Source organism: Dipodomys merriami, unplaced genomic scaffold (genome assembly GCF_024711535.1).
Source record: "Dipodomys merriami isolate MVZ:Mamm:240054 unplaced genomic scaffold, mDipMer1.0.p SCAF_20, whole genome shotgun sequence".
Classification (NCBI taxonomy): Eukaryota; Metazoa; Chordata; class Mammalia; order Rodentia; family Heteromyidae; genus Dipodomys; species Dipodomys merriami.
Window position 1 is genome coordinate 21,584,835 of NW_027203382.1, and position 17,543 is coordinate 21,602,377.

At 38.7% G+C, this 17,543-nt stretch overlaps 1 protein-coding gene across 2 annotated transcripts in view; it reads right to left on the minus strand.

The window, feature by feature from the left end:
- Nucleotides 1-17,543, minus strand: part of LOC138832928 (thrombospondin-4-like) — an 84,323-nt gene that overhangs the window by 59,355 nt on the left and 7,425 nt on the right. Inside the window, exon 2 of one of the 2 annotated variants that reach the window (XM_070031191.1) lies at nucleotides 15,383-15,500. In XM_070031191.1, the coding sequence (XP_069887292.1) occupies nucleotides 15,383-15,434 (52 nt within the window). In that variant the 5' untranslated portion in view covers nucleotides 15,435-15,500. Of the gene's footprint in view, nucleotides 1-3,120; nucleotides 3,319-15,382; nucleotides 15,501-17,543 lie in introns of those variants that run through there. The other variant, XM_070031189.1, reaches the window with a different exon arrangement.

The following is a 17,543-nucleotide window of genomic DNA, read 5'->3' on the forward strand; positions in this document are numbered from 1 at the left end:
AGAAACCAAAACTTTTCCTATTCCCTAAATGGAACTTTATTTTAATACCAAAAGGAAAAGTATGATAAGGTAACACCTCTTTCTTTGCTGCATCTCTTGTCATCTAAATTTGGGTAATGTTCTAAGGTTGAGTACTGAATGTTAATTATTTTGGAGGATGTAAAGTTTCCATTAAAAGAATATGGTAACTGTTCCAAGTTTTTGAGAATTATTACATTTCAACTGAGAAGATGTGTTAAGGGGACCTAGACTCTATCTGAATCCAGGAGTGATGAAATAAACTCATCATGGAAAAAGCATCAGCTATTGAATACAATTGCTGGCTTGCTTTCAGTGATTGGATATGTTAAACCTCGGAGAGCTTAAGTAACTTCCCAGAGAGGCAGAGTCAGACTAGGATTAATCTGTCTCTCAAATTTCCAGTCCAGAGCTACTGGACTACTGAGCTACTTCCTCACTGAAACACAGGCTGAAAAACAAAGAAGAATGAAGTTAGGCCATTTGCTGGGAAATTTAAGTGGGAATCACAAAGACAAATAGTTTTTCTCATATGTAAAATCGACACCTAAAAATGTATGACTTTCTGAATATATAAAGAGAACTTTGGGGGAGAGGAAACAATGGAAGAAGTGGGAGAACTGGAGAAAATGATAAGGGAAATACGATGGCAATAATTTATATGCATCTATGGAAATATTACTGTGAAACTTCTCTGTACAATCAATATGCAACGATACAAAAATAGAAGTGGAAGACTGGCAAGGAGGCTGCGAGGTTTGAAGCTAACCCGAACAGAAAAATCTGAGAGACTCCATCTCCAATTAGATCACAAAATGCCGAGCTAAAGGCGTGGCTCAAGTGGTAGAGCACAAGTCATAAGAAAAGTAAGAAAGCTGACCAAGAATAGGAGCCCCTGAGTACAAACATACACATTTAAAAGAGGAAAGCTCTTAGCTTGTGCATTCTGGTCCAATTTAGTCTCTTTTCTGCACCTCTCACTTCTAGAAAAATCTGTGCATTGGACTATATCTCACACATGGTGGTAGCAATGCTTTATGATATTAAACACTTTCTTCTTCTCTTTCCCCGTCCATGGACCAATCCCATCTGGAGTATCCCTCCTGCTGGGCCTCAAGATCCTTGAACTCCCTACTATCTCTCATCCTAAGATGTTTCCCAATGTCCTGCCTTTCCTACAACACTATTCTGCCACTTCTAGAGATGCCACCGTGTGTGAGGAGCCATTGTTATCTGCTAGAGAAATCACTGACCCTTCCATTGTGAACCATAATCTTGTCTTAGTACTTTTGACATATCAGCTCGAGGCTACCATCATCTCTGCTAGAGACTGTTGTGAAATCTTCTGAGTATACCTGAGTATATCCAGTATGCTCTGGATTCTGTGAGATTCTAACGTTGTGCAGTGTCTTGCAGAGAAGTTTAAATGGTTAGCTCTCCCTCTCCTCTGCCCTCCCCGCTCCCCCACCCCTGCAGCCAGATGGGATAGAACCAGAGGCACCTCTGTCTTTCAGGTGTTGTTAACAAAACATCTCTTTTTACAATTTACATACAATCTCATTTGGATATGGGCCTCAGTGAGGAGTTACTGGAAAGTGAGACAGAAGCACAAATCTAAGAGCTGGGCTCTGAGATATATCTGGAATCTCTCCTTCTGAGGTTTTGTTTCTGGATCAAGTTAACTTCGTACCTCATACCTTTGAGTTAGTTTCTTCTAAACTTATTAATGGGGAAGCTACTATAACAACAATCATTTATCAGAACATGTTTCATTCAAGGTCCTGTGCCAGGAGCTAATTTAACATCGCTTGACTCTCACAGCTACTCACTAAAAGTGAATACTATTATTATGTCCCTATTGTATAAAAAAAGGAGGTGAAACTTTAAGGAAGATGAATGATTTTTTTCTCCATGGTGCTAGAGATCAAATTCAGGGCCTTGTACCTGCAAGTGATAGAGTCTTCCATGGCCTCATAGCTAATGTGTGATGAGCTAGGGCTTAATCCCAGACCTGTGGGAACTACAGCCTGCTGTCTCAGCAACTTGTTATAATGTCTCACGGACTTAGCTGTTACCATCAGCTATCACCTCTACTGACCTATTACCAAATTCCAGATGTGGACTTAGATAGGGCTCAGAGTAGATCTGTCATGGAGACACTACTTTGTCCTTAAAATGTGAGACTTCAGTAACTGGTACGATTCCTCTGATATTAAGAAATTAAACACAAATCTGATTTGTTGAATTGAAACCCCTTGGTACAAGTACATAAAATAATTACATTAGTAACTCTGAGGACCAAAAAAAAAAAAAAAGAAATTAAACACAAGGACGAGACAAAATCTTGCCCATTTTGAGGATCTCTATGAGCCTGCCCATAGGTGAAATGTCATCTGTATTCCATTCCTGGTATCTGGAAGAAGATGGAGACAAGGACAGAGGGCAAAGGGTAGAGGAAAGAGCTGAGTTCGGAATAGGAGAGTCCTGGGATGAGCTTTCAGTGGAACCCAGTGTGACATACCCAGACATTAGAGGTAGAGATTTTCTAATTAAACTACAATGGTTAATCTTGACTGTAAACTTGATTGAATTGGGAAGTACCTAAGATATTAGCCAAGTACATCCCTGGGTGTCTTTGCAAGGTAATTTCCAGAAATGATCCTATATCATGAGGTTCCTGACCTAATAGTTTAATGATGGTTTCAAAAGTTGAATAGGCCATTGAGAGCTGGTGATACTTCCTGCCTGGTTGGAGGCAATAGGTCACCGGGGATGTGTCCTTGGGGATTATATCTTGCCCAGCCCCTTCCTGTTGCTGCTCTTTTTTGCTTCCTGTCCACAGTGAGGTGAAGACTTTCCTCTGCAACATACTTCTGCTGCTGTGATGTTTAGAAACACAAAGCCAAGTGACCATAGACCTGAATGCTGAAACTTTGAGCCAAAAGAAATCCTTTTTCTCATAAGTTGAATTTTTATGCCATGCATTTCATCAGAATGATGATTAGTTACAAAAGTTACTAATACATTTGCTTTATTCTCATTTTAATTTTTTCGAGGATGGATAGTTTCTATTTTCTTCATGTATAGAGAACTCAATATTACCTATTTTAATGGCGAGCTCATTAGCCTTTTTCCTTTCCAGCTTGATAAGGTTATCACAGATTTTGGACCCAAGGGATATTGCCTCTCCAGTGACAACTAGTTTTTCATATCTGTCCTTATAATTGGTCCTGATTGTTTCCATCAGCTTAGTCAGAACCCCTTTGTCTTTTAAGTCAACATAAGCAATAATGGTGCACATCTTCTTGTGAACTAGGTATTCCAGGCTGATCTCCAGCTTGAGACACATTTCTGGCAGAAAGACAGCCAGATCAATGGAATCCATGTCATGTACCATCACAGCCACCTGAGCCTTCTTGTTCTCCACCAATGTAGTGACAGTATTGACCCCTGCTGTAAAGACCACTGTGGCTTAATGGAGACATCTTTGCCAGCAGCTTTTGTCTCAGCCTACTTCAACAGCCTCAGCTTCCTCTCCATTTCCTCTTCCATGTTCTTGCTTTCTTGTTTCCTTATGACAGCAGGGGCGGAGTCACCTTTCTCTCCTCAGCCTTCTTTCAGCGTGACATCTGTGCAGTAGGAGGATGAGTACAGATACTTTAATGTGAAGATTGGCGTGGTTACTTAATGAGAATGAGACACCCTGAATTTTGAGTATGGACCTTAGTTTCATCATATTTTTCAGTTAGGGATAGAGTCTTTCTTGGTAGGCACAATTAAGGTATTAGTTATAGTGATTGTTTACCTCAAATGATTAATAATAGGAATCAGGATGTTGGGGCAAAAGGAAGTCCAGGAAATCATAGCTTCAATGTGGCCTGTAGCACAAAGTGATAAGGCTAACTAGATTCAACTGCTACTTAAAATTTGCCTCTGAAGAAGAAACCAAACACTTCTAGGATCCCACTGGCATTTCAGAAGTCAGACATTTTATGGTCCCCTTGTTCTCTCTGTTTGAGCTTTTATAGTTTCATTGATTTACTCATAACCACATACTGGCCTCACTTTGTCCTTTATTCAAACTATGCAAAAGAAATGGTTATTCAGTTGGTTAGTCTCACATAAGCACACTATTGATTAGAGTTTTATTATCTGGCTGTGGTAGTTTCGTGTTTGTGTGCGTGTGTGTGTGCGTGTGCGTGTGTGTGTGTGTGCGTGTGTGTGTGTGTGTGTGTGTGTGTGTTGCTAATCACTGTGTATAACAATGGCAGAAACTGGCTATGTTTAGAAAGATACTAGGCATTTGAACACTTTTTGCTCTTTTTAATTTTCTAGGTACCATTATTATGCTGAGAATCCAACAAATTGCAACAATAATTCTAACAGAAAGTGGTATCTTTGTATTAATTTGATCTCGGATCAATATAACTATCTTCTTTATAGAAACAAAATCACAATTCAGCACATTTAATCCTCCATATTAGATGACTTGTTTTGACATGCAGCACTTCCTAGAAAATTTAATACCAAGTTTGATGTTTGGAGGAGCAACCTAGAAATACACCCCTAGAAATTCCTTCCTACAAAGCTCTGGTTCATTCTGAAATGTAGTCAAGATTGGTGTAGTCATTTCTACTCAAAGGTCATAACTGGATGTGAACCATATTTTTACCTTTCTTTACCTGTGTGCTTTATGGGTAGCTTCTCAATGGAATAATTTTTGATATAAAATAGTCAATAAGTTAAACAAATTCCTTCCCTATAATGATTATTTTCTGTTATCCATTTCTTCCCTTCTAACTAGAGACTGTATTTTCCATTCCAGCTAAGGTGGCCACCCTAACCATTCCAGATAACAAGAAATAAGAGGGAGTAGTTCATGAAACTTCTAGGTCACATGCCACCATGCATGCTGTGCTGAGCTGCCATCTTTTTTTTCCTGAAAGTTTGTTGTTGACAACCTTCTTTGGGAATTGCCTCAGCTGCAAATATCTGTCTCATCTAAGGTCATATCTCTTTCCTATTACAACTCATAGCCAATAAATGGCCAAAGGACACCAAGGTCTAAGGCAATCTTGCAGCCAAGCTTTTCTCTCTTTCTTATTCTGCTTACTTACTTTCTCCCTATATGTACACCCCCTAAGAGTACCCCATTATGATTCCCTGTATACTTGTCTCCATTTCAGAGTATGTTTCCTGGAGAACCCATTCTGCAATAGTTTTTCAAAAGAATGTTATATTCCTGCCTCTCTTCCTAAAGGGTGGAGGTGAGCTTTGACCATGTGACAAGGAGAATGCCCTAAGAGATGAAGAAGCAAAAAAAAAAAAAAAGGGTCATGGTATGGTCTCATAAGTCATTTCTCCCACAGCCCTGGTTCACTGACATCTATATACTTCTATTGTGTTAGAGAAGGTAATCACCTTTGATTATATTTGAAGCACTCTCTTTGGAGGTCTTTATGTAAGAGCAGTCTAACCTAATCTCCGGGAGTTGGACAAAGTGTGGCGTTCTCCAGTCAGATTATCTAGGACCTTATGACTGTAAAGGATTTGGGGCTTGATCCTAAGGGTAATGTGTCTTTCTTGGGCTTGTCCTTAGAGCAGAATTGCCTTGATATAACTAAAACAAGAATTAAGATACAAAAAAAAACTTAGTTAGGATGACTCAATTAAAAAATGTTTTGTCATCAGTCTGGTGGTACATGCTTGTAATCCCAGCACTTAGGAGGCTAAAGCAGGAGAATTGTCAGTTAGAAGCCAGTCTGGCCTCTATAGCAAGATACTCATCTCAAAATACCAAAAAAAAAAAAGAGTTTGCATTATCCTTCAAAATACCAAATTATACATTTTAAATTAATATAGGCAGAGTAAAACATTCACATTGGTAGCCCAATGAGCTCCCTTCCCATAGTTTAGCATGCTCCTTTTCCCTTCCACAGCTGGCATACGCCTTCCTAAGCAACACTAGGCCCATTTAGTAAAGGCAGTAAATAATCAGCCTCCAACCTCCCTTTTCCTTGAGATGGTACTCCTCTGGGGCAGCTACCACCATATAAGGCAGCAAGAGCCCCTTAGAGTGACCTTCAGGTCTGGGCAGCTGCAGGACCCTTATCTACTACTTCGGCAGCAGCCATAAATCCTAGTCTGCCATGATAAAGCCCCTGGTCCTCATATCTACACCGGAGTCTCCGCCTCCTGGTCCCTTCTAGCCCCTCCTAGCCTCAGTAGGTTTTACAGGTCACCTCAGACAATAGCCAGAGCTTCTTCTCACTCCTGTCTTGTGAGAGGGGTATTGTAGGCCCCTTTGCTGCAAGAAGCCTTTCTTTGTTCTTTGTACCTGGATGTCTGTGTGGTTTTCTGGCAAAATCTAATAATCTAACACACATATTCTCTTTGGAATTTTATTTGAACTACTGTCATTTGGAGTTTCTCTTTACTGGAAGTAGATTTGAGTTTTCCCTCTCATCTGGCAGTCATGTAGAATCAGAGTGGAAAGTAGGATTATATTGGACATTCTTTGGAGAGAAGAATGATTAGTGACTCTCACTATGGAACCAAAGAATAGTACTTAGAGCCATAAATACTTGAAAGGTTAATTCTTTAAGGATTTCTCCATAATATGCATAGCCACATTACTTTCTTGGTTAAATAGAAAACTAAATTCATATGTTTGATTGGGGGAAATAGAAACAATAGCAAAATTCCCATGGAATTAGTATGTGAAAAATCAATTAAACAGTTTTCTGACGAGTTTTTAATGCTCTTGACCATTTCTTTTTTTGGACCCACACACAAATGACTATGTAGCTAGGTGGTCTAGGAAGGAATTTCAATTATTGTTATCCAAATAAAACACTCCTTTCCCAAAAATCAGTGGGTTCTGTACTAACTGTTCTTTCAAAGCATGAATAAGGCTGTGCTGGGAACTTGAGCTTACCACAGTTCATTCCACTTTACTTTTCTCTTGGACCCACTTAGGAAAACGGAAGCTTTCTTGATTGACCTTCATTTTGATGTTTATCAGCTCTTTACCTCCTCCATTTCCCAGAAGTCCTCCTTGGAGTCTTCTAAGATATTTGGAAGTGAAGACAATGTAACAAATGAGTTTCCCTTTCTTTCCTCAAGAGAAAGACTAGTTTTCTATTAAAACACATACTTAGCCAGGCACCTGGGGCTCATACATGTGTAATCCCAGCTACTTGGGAGATTATGTCTGAGGATCAAGGTTCAAAGCCAACCCAAACAGAAAAGCCCATGAGACTTTTTTATTTCCAATTAGCCAGCAAAAAAACTGGAAATGAAGATGTGGCTCAAGTGGTAGAGCACTAGCCTTGAGCATGAAAGCCAAGTAAGAAGGGATAATGCTCCACACCCCTCACCACCTTCCTGGGGCACATAAGCAATGTCTGGTAACAGTTTTGGATATTACAGCAAGGAAATACTTCTGGTTCTAGTTGGTAGAGGCCAGTGGTACCAAGTATCTGATGATACATAGCCCCACAACCAAGTGTGATAAGCCTTACATGTCAGTAGTGTCAATGCTAAGGATCCTGCCTCAGTGAGATTTCAAATTGTACTGAATGATTTCCCAAATTAATTGGACTTCTTAGAGATATTGGGTTGTACTGAGTAACAATGTTGGAAAACATGTATCCCTTAGATTATAGTTGGTATATTAAATATTTAATATATTTAAAAAACAAAAAATACAGTGAGCCTAGTTATCATTGAAGTTTATACTTATATAAAATTATATAAAAATTTATACAAAATTCAAATTAGACTGGGCATCTTGCATTTTATCTGGCAACTCTACCTTAGATGAACACATTTGCCATAGTTTCTCACTTTTATATCTTAAAACTTTACATCTTAAATGTCTGGAAAAGATTACTTTAGTACCTTAAAAGTGAAAACTACTTTTAGGTGTTAACTTAGACCATTGATTTTAGTTGGCAGATGCTCACTGATCTTTTCCACAATGTCAATGTAGTATATTAAATAAAATGTTTTCTTTCAGAAAGACTGTCTTACAATGAACATACTCTTGGAGTGACAGAAACTTCTTTCTTTCTTTCTTTTTTCGGTTGTGGGGCTTGAACTCTGGGCCTGGGCGCTGTTCCTCAGCAATTCAGCTCAAGGCTAGCACTCTACCACTAGAGCCACAGTGCAATTTCCAGTTTTCTGGTCCTTTACTGGAGATAGAGAGTCTCACAGACTTTCCTGCCTGGGCTGGCTTTGAACTGCAATCCTCAAATCTCAGCTTCCTGAGTAGTGAGGATTACAAGTGTGAGCCACTGGTACTCGGCTCTATTCCTTTTCAACTCTCAGAATAAAACTAAGTCTTTTCTATTTGAGAGATAATGAATAATTATAAGGCAAAAATCCAACATACCATCCACATCACTGGAAAGAAAAGTAATAACAAGGCCCCAGATAATATTTCATAACAATAAGTATGCATATGTGATGGGGTCAGAAGTGCTTGATTCTCTTGAGATTCTCCCACTGGCTCATCAATTCTCTGGGGTTTGGTTTCATTCACAATTTTGACCCTGAAGCAGAATACTCCCAAGAGTTGACAGGGCTGAAATCAGGCAGACCACAGTAGGAATCTGCAACTGGGTAGTAGCCAAATCCTACATATAGGACACACATAGAGTGGACAGTAGTGGGGACTGAGGCCTATCTTCACTGAGCAGACTAATTCCAGAAGGCACAGGGACAGTAAACTACTTGTGCAGCCTGCACACAGACTTGGTGAGACAAATAGGAAAAGATATTAAATATAGACATTAAAGATGGAAAACTTATGATTAGAAAATTAATTTAGTCAATTTGGGCTGCTTTTGTGTTTGTCTGTGAAAATCAAGAAAAGCAAGCTGTCATGGTCATGTTTGGATCTGTATGTATGTGTGAGCTAGGGAGTTACAAATGAAGATGAACATTTCTGAGGCTTCTCCACTTTCTATCTGATCCTTTTTGGGACTTTGATGGCCTCTGGTCTTACATTCTTATGAATGTTCCACAAAGGGAGGGAGAGTAGTAAGAGAGAGAATAGTAAGGGAGTCCAAGAGCAAAGGTCAAATTCAGACAGAAATGAGAGCTATTAATTTTATAGCTCTGAGAGGTGAGAAAGTTTTCCATTTCTTTTTATAGAAAGCATTACTTTTCAGGAAAACTAAAAATATATGCTACACTTTTGAAAACAATTTCCCACACAAAATAGGTAAACCTCTAACACATATCACTATTCTGGAGTCTTCCAAAGCCCTATCAGCCAGGCATAAAAGGGATCACCGTTCCAAAACAAAGGTAAGACCCAGAGAAGTTAAGTGGATTGCTCATACAGACACATGGCAGAGATGTCTGACCCTAATGCTCTGGAATCCAATCACCCTTTACAAACTTTAAGATGATTTGTGGTTTAGATATACTAGGATATATTAGGAAGGATTAAGTTTATTTATAAAATTAATAGGTCCAGGAAATTAAAGAACAATTAATTCACATGACTGTAAATTTACTAATTAACCTTAACAATATTTATTTTTCTTATACATGGAACTACAAGCTGCTAAATTTTAAGAAATTTGCAATTTTTAATTTTTTTTGCCAATATGTGGAAAGCTGTAGAATATATCTGTAAAACTAAAGACTTACAATGCTTTTGGATATTCTGTTTAGTGGCAATGAGGCACTCAAATAGATATTCAAAGAAGAGCTAAGCAATAGAGCAAAAAAATGCCCACTGTGTCCCAAAGTGTATGAAGTGCTTCTGTTCCTCATGAACTTCTCTAATGACTGTCCTTTTCAGAGATCTCATTATAAGTCTTTTTTTTCTTTTGATGGCTAAGACTGGAATTCAGGGCCTTGAACTGGATAAGCAGGCACTCTATAGTTTAAACCATGTTCCAGCCTTTTATTTTAGCTATTGTTTCTAGCCCTTTAGATAGACATATGCTACAACACTTGGCCTATTGATTGAGATGGGGAACTTGCCAATATTTTGCACTGACTGGCCTTTAAGCATGATCCTCTTTCAGTCTCCAGGTGGAGATTATAATCTTCCAAGTAGCAGGCATGGCTTAGCATGCCATAGCTTCAAAGTGCTAAAGCTTGTAGATTATTCTCATTGAATGAACACTTCCCAATCTCTCACCTATTTGTTCATTGCTAGATTTTCCTGAATTTCTAAATCAAACTCATAGACTACAGCAAAGAAAAAATTGTAGCATATGAAATGCTGAAATAAGGATACATGTTGACCCATTGTAACAATGAGCCCTACAAGCCACTATGCTGAAAATGAACTTTATAGCTTCGGGCTTGGGGGAAGAGAAGAGTTGGGGAGGTAGAGAGGGGAGGGATGTAGTGGAAAAACAAAGGAGGAGATAACAATGTTCAATAGGAAATGTACCCATTACCTTACTTATGTAACTGAAACCCTTCTGTACAGTATCTTTACAATAAAATGTATATTAAAAAAAGAAAAAGAAAAGATTGTAGCATATGAGAAGCCATAAGAGTGCAACTCAGTGTCCCACAAGAGCCTATATCTGGCAGAACCTGGATTTGTGTCTCCAGAATGAATACTGAGAGATATTCATGTCACCAACATGTGGAAATTCCTACAGGAGAAGCAGAGTTCCAGCATGTGAACAGCTTCTTTTGCATGTCTCCCTTAGTCCATTTCTGTCATTATAATTGAATACAACAGACTGGATCAATTAGAAGAAAGAAAGAAGATTTTAGCTCATAGTTCTAGAGGCCTGGAAGTCCAAGGACCCATCAGGTAAGGCCTTCGTTCTGTGTCATACCATAGAAGGTTAAAAAGACAAGCACAGGCCAAGAAACAAAGCTTGGCATTTGTCACAACTCAGTCTTCAGGCAACTAACCCACCCTGAGATAGCAGCATTGCTCTATTTGTGAGAACTACGCTCTGTGACCTAAGCATCTCCCATCAGACCCCACCTCCTGACACTACAGCATCATGCATGAGTCTTGGGCAACAGACACTCAACGTATAGCAGCATCTTAGTCATCACTGTGAAATGGATAATCTGAAGGAAAAAAAGAACAAAACATACGTTCTCCTTTCTCTATGTGAAGAAGCAACCACATGCTAAGGGAATCCCATGCTACATTTCAGAAAACTCAGCCTCCATTTTCAATGCAGCCACAATGGCTCCAGTTTTTGTATAAAAGCTGTCTGTCATGTCCAGAGACAGAAGAGTATTGGGAGGCTTTTTGGGCCCCTTTCAGCTATAAAATTCAAGCCCATTATTTTCACGTCTCCAGCCCTGGTTCATTCAGGACTCATCAGGAATTCCTATGTGTGAACAATCATCCCCCTACTTAATATCACACATGCACTCAGCTGTACTTTGGACATTTAAAGAAATAGACTTGGAGAGGAATGTTTCTAATCCACAATATATGAAGATCTTCTCCAGAAATTCACATCCATCTGTTTCTGATGATAAATACCAGATGCTCTAGAGGAAGATTAACTATGCAGACATCTTGCATGTAAATTATAGTAAATTATACAGTGATGGCAGAAAAGGGGTCTGGAGGGATGTGTAATTTCATTTTGAACTTGGCTAAAGTGTCTGCTTCTGTCCCCAAAAGGGAGTAGGTTCATTCATACATTCATGATCATTGTTTTTTCTTGACTTCCTAACAGCAGTTGCAGTTGCAGAATTGCTGCCTCGCTCCTCCTCCTCTTCTTCCTCCTTCTCTTCCTTCTCTCCTACTTCTCTTTCTTCCATTGTAAAACTGTGTTAAGCCGCCTATGCTATTTTTGTGTCTGGGTTTTAGAAATAAGAATGCAAAGGACTGATGCTTGAGCCTCAAGGTTGATGAAAATGGTTAGAGATCTATTCAATCAGGGCAATAATTGAAAGAAATCTCAGCTCAAGTAAACAGCATAGTGTGACCTCTAATTGAGTTCAAAATCATTCTCTGTCTCTCTTTCCTTATTCCTTCTCTCTCCCTCAGCCTCTGCTTCTCTGAAATCTTTCTTGCTCCACTTCTTTTCCTAAATATTATCTGAATATCTGATTCCTTTTTCAAAATCAATGCAATATTTAATATTTAGGATAATAATGTATAAGGACTAATACAACAGTCATTCATATTACACAGCTAACAAATTCATTATTGCAAATTATTGGAGCCTCTTCTATATTATTGTACTGATATTATTCATTTTATCCTTGTTCTCAATCTTAGGAGGAACTCACAATAGTTGGCTTGCCACCAGCTCATCTGTAACAGACTACAAAGTGGAACTTCAAGAAAATAAACTTGTTCTCCTTGGGTATATTCCCTGTTCTTATGATAACAATTATGTCATTTAATTAAACTTTTAAAGAGAAAGATGAAATGGAGTTCGTTTTCCTTGAGATATAGATCCCTCATCCACTTCCTGATAATGAGTATGTTTCAGTTAAGTGTCTATCACTGCTGGTGCTATTAGTTCAGGAGCTTTTTTTTTTGGGGGGGGTGAGGTCGTGGGGCCTGAACTCTGGGCCTGGGTGCTGTTCCTCAGCTCTTCAGCTCAAGGCTAGTGCTCTACCACTTGAGCTATAGTGCCACTTCTGTTTTTTTTTTTCTGCTTATGTGGTACTGAGGAATGGAACCCAGGGTCTCATGCATGCTAGGCAAGCATTCTACCACCTTCCCAGCCCTAGGAGCTTTTAAGTCTTTATAAATGCAATGATTTCTTGCTCTCAGGCTTCAACAAACAAGCAAAAACAAAAATTTCATTTCGAGTTTTCTCAACTGCCCAAGGTTTCTCTCCAAGCTCCACTTATGGGACTCACCCAATGACATTTTCTGCTTTGACAATCTATTTTTGAACATGGAATGTTCTCTTTGCCCTCTGCTTTATACCAAGTGATTAGAGCTGACTTCCTCTGCACCCTCTCTACTTGAATGATCTGATGAAAAGGCCAGACACCACTCACATTAGGATGTAACAGGGGACTTCCCAGTCTCTCTGAGGCAATGTGACTACACACAAGGCGGAGGTCATAGTCCCTGGTCCCCCCGTTCTTCTTTGGGAAGTGCTAATGGTTTGGGGGCAGCAGAGTCATCATTATGACTAGGCCCCCCTTGACATCTATTGAGAGGATGTCAGTCACTGATGCCAGGATTGGGCGAGAATTCTGTTAACTGCAAGGCCAGCCTTGGTAGAGGTGCCCTTGAAGTAGTCGGGCCTCAGATTCTTCTCTCTTCCAGGCAGCTACTGAAGGCATTTCTTAGGTGCCCAAAGAACACTTGCTGTGGAATACCCACTGAATGTAAGCCTAGTATTATGTGATGTTCAGTTAGCTATCTTATTATTAATAAGAGTTAACAAAATAAGTGGAGTTTATAGTATGATTTGAAGAGTAAAACAATGTCTAACCAATAGACACAAAGTTAAAAAATACTGGTAAGAGAGCTGTGACAATGGGTTTTCCCACATAATGTGTTAAAACTATTTTCCAAATAATTATTATTCTTTTCTTTCTTATAGTGTGATTTATGTATATCTTTGGCACACAGTTTTTCAGGAATATCTGTGAATTATCTATGGCTTAGTATAAAAACCACAAGGTTAGAGGTGAAGATGGCCAGTCTGTACAAAAAGGAGTTAGTGAAGCTTTATCTCAAAACAAACAAGCTGGCATAGTGGGTTATATTTGTAATTCCAGCTAAGCAAAAGGTAGGAGGATTATGGCCTGAGGCTAGTCTTGGCAAAAAAATGTGAGACTCTACCTAAAAAATAACTAAAAACAAAACGGGCTGTGGGTATGGTGAAAGTTTACAGTACTGGCATAGCTAGCACTAGGCCCTGAGTTCAATCCTAGTAACATCACGCACACACACACACACACACACACACACACACACACACACACACTCATACCACAAAGTCTGGAGACACACAATCAGATCTGGGTAAACATTCTCATGTTTCTGTATTTGGAAATAAGATATTTACTCCATGTGTAATCAAGTCCAAATACTTTAGCCTGAAGACACAGGCCTCTGATTGTGTCTGCAGTTACTCCTCTTTTCTGCTATTCACTTTATCCTTCTGAAATGATGAATCACACACAGTTCTTAGACAACAGAGCTTTTGTTTTTTCTTGACCTGCCATACCTAACCAGAACTTCTCCTGTGATATATCTCCCTCCAGGGGGCTTTCGTATCATCCTTCAACCCTCTTCAGATTGACAAGAATCCTTCCTATATAATCTAACCTTCAGAATTTATCTCCAGCAACACTCAGTACCCAGAATGGGTATTTATGTATTTATCTCCTGCAATGTGCACCAGTCAGTAACAAGAACTATGTATTACTCATCTTGCAATCACAAGTCCCAGCATTTGGTAAGCTCAATGAAGGACTTATCTTTATTAGATTAACAGCGAGGCATCTGTAAAATGAGCACAGTACTATTCCTTTGGTTACTCTGACAAGGCATTCAATAGATACAGTTGCTAATTCTGTCATCAAACCTCCTCAGTTATTTAAATAACACTGAAACAAATACACAGAACACACAAAGGCTATATTGACAGTCACCTCTAGATGTCATTTTAGTACTCATAACATTTTCTATAGAGAAAAACATGTTCAACAGAATTGCAACTATATTTGCCAAATTTAAGAAGATCCAATGCATGAGATCCAAATAGAGGGAGGATATACATGGACCAGATGAGCAATGAAAAAGTTTAATTCAACTGCCTGTCTTAATTTTTATAAATTGTTTATCATAGGTAAAACTTATCTTGAAGACGAATATAAAAAGTGCTGTTAACAAAGCAGATACATATCCATAAAGAAATTGTCTGTCTGTCAATCTACCTGTATTTCTATCTAAATAATTAGAGAGAATAGGATCTTTTCATTAAAATGAAGACGCTTTGTAAATATTTCTTTTGGTTTGGGAAGCTTCCTGAATTCCTGCACTAGAGTCCTTTCTCCTTCTCCACTGGACACACACACACACACACACACACACACACACACACACACACACACACACACACACACACACACACACACACACACACACACACACACACACACACACACGCGTTCTTTTTTTTTTTTTTTTTTTTGTCGGTTGTAGGGTCTGAACTCTGGGCCTGGGCGCTGTCCCTCAGCTCTTCAGCTCTACCACTTGAGCCACAGTGCCACTTCCAGCTTTTTCTGCTTATGTGGTACTGAGGAATCGAACCCAGGGCCTCATGCATGCAAAGCAAACACTCTACCACTGAGCCACCTTCCCAGCCACATCCTCCCCCAACCCCGCCACACATGTTCTTGAAAGCCCGGTGTGGATGTCTATACTGACCTCCATACTGTTGCAGAGTTGAAGTCCAGCCTTCTGAACTGGACTTGTTCATTCTTCTCTTACCTTTTGGTTTTTAGTGCTATAGTCTTAGATGAAAGTCAAGGTCACTTTATTATCACTGCCAACAGAGAAGGGAAAACAACACATAATGTTTGCTCACACAATAATCTCATTGTCCCTCACCTGAGAGGTTGACAGTAGAAAACTGTGGTAAGCAGTATCAAATGATAGGCATGACATGGTTGGCCAAAGGATGACTATGCCTCATAGACACAGGGCTCAGGAAAAGGTAGAAAGATTCCAGCTACTGTGTAGAAGGAGGGAACAGGTACAATGAAATGAGAAAACACAAGCATCAGAGAAAGCCATATATGAAGGAATGGACTTTGTGGTAAGAAGCAAAGGGTAGTTTTTTAAGGCATTGGAAACTGAGGAAGCAATGGCAGTTTGCTCTATTTGAATATGGTTTATTTCTACCAACCATGAGTATTTATTATGTTTTCTGAGTGCTGTAGGAGACATGAGAATTAGCCCCTAAATTGCCATAAAAAACCAGGCTACTAATTTTATGCATAGGCAGCCCTATGGTCTGGTTAAACACAGAAATACAAATTAATAATAATTCACAAGTGTTCACACACCAAGGCATTTTGTCAAGAAGTTTCCACATATGTCATTCTCCATATACTTACTCAATATACCTCTTGTCTTTGTTTTAGTGCTGTGCACCCAAGATGTTCATGAAGGAAAACAAAACTTCAAGAGTTCAATGCACAGGTGCAAAACTGTCCTGTGACACAATTTCAAACTCAGTGAATTCTATTCTATCCTCAATTCTATTTCTGTCTCTTCCATCACTTAAAATGCACACTGATTTCTCTTAGTCTGCTAGATGACATTTAAAAAATTGATGTATATTGATATTTCATGAGGACTTTCCATAAAGCAAAATATCAAACTTGATATGTTTCACTTTACATATCTGGTATGATTATGCATTGAACATTTTAATTAATTAATTTTTTTGTTTCCATACTGGGTCTTGAACTCAGGGCCAAGGCACGCTTTTATCCTCAAGGCTGGTACCCTACCACTTGATCTATACTTCTACTTCTGGCCTTTTGCTGGTTCATTGAAGATTAGTCTTTCTACCCAGGCTGTCTGCAAATTGCAGTCCTCAGATATCAGTCTCCTGAGTAGCCAGTACTACAGATGTGAATCACTGGTGCCTGGCTTTAGACTATTTTTAAATACTAGGAGAATTTCTATTTAAAAAATTCATTTATAAAGCATTATCCAAAACTGAGCCTTCCTCTTCCAGATTTTAAGATGGTAGAATTTCATATGGCAAGATTTATTTGTTAACTATTAATAATAAAAAATCTGGAAAAGTAATACAGATCCCTTAAATCCCATGTAATGAGTTAAGTTCTGGAAAGAACAAAAAATTATTTATTTATTTATTTATTCTTATTTTTATTTTATTTTATTTTTTGGTGCCATTCCTGGGGCCTAGACACTGTTCCTGAGATTTTGTGTTCAAGGCTAGTGCTCCACTTGAGATATGGCCTCTACATCTAGCTTTTTTTAAAGCTCCAATTGGGTTCCTTCCTGGGCTGGCTTTGAACCACAATTTTCAGATCTCAGCCTCTTGAGTTACTAGGATTATAGGTGTGAGCTATCAATGTCTGGCTTATATTTTCATTTTTATATACTTCAGAAAATGAAAATGGATTTATAACTTTTCAATTATGAAAAAAATATGAATTTATTACTTCCCTCCTAGTAAATTTGGTTAATTTAATACAGGAATACAAATATATAAACATAGATACATACATATATATATTATATATATATATGTAGTCCAATTTTATACACTGCTTTTTTCCTTAAAGAACACTCGCAAAAGGTTTCTTCAGTGAAGTAGAGAATGTTTAGAAGATTTGTAGGCTGTAATGAGAATTCCAGTGAGTTCCAAGGCTGACTGAAACCCAGAAATATAAAGAGGCTTAGCCAGTGTTGAGATTATGCCCTGGAGAGGATCCTCAGTCCCAGATGTTTGTCCTTAATCATTGTTATTGATTCTGGAGAGCCATGTGGTCAGCTGAACAGGCTCAGCATCTCTCTGGGAAAACATTTTAATGGAATGGTCTTACTG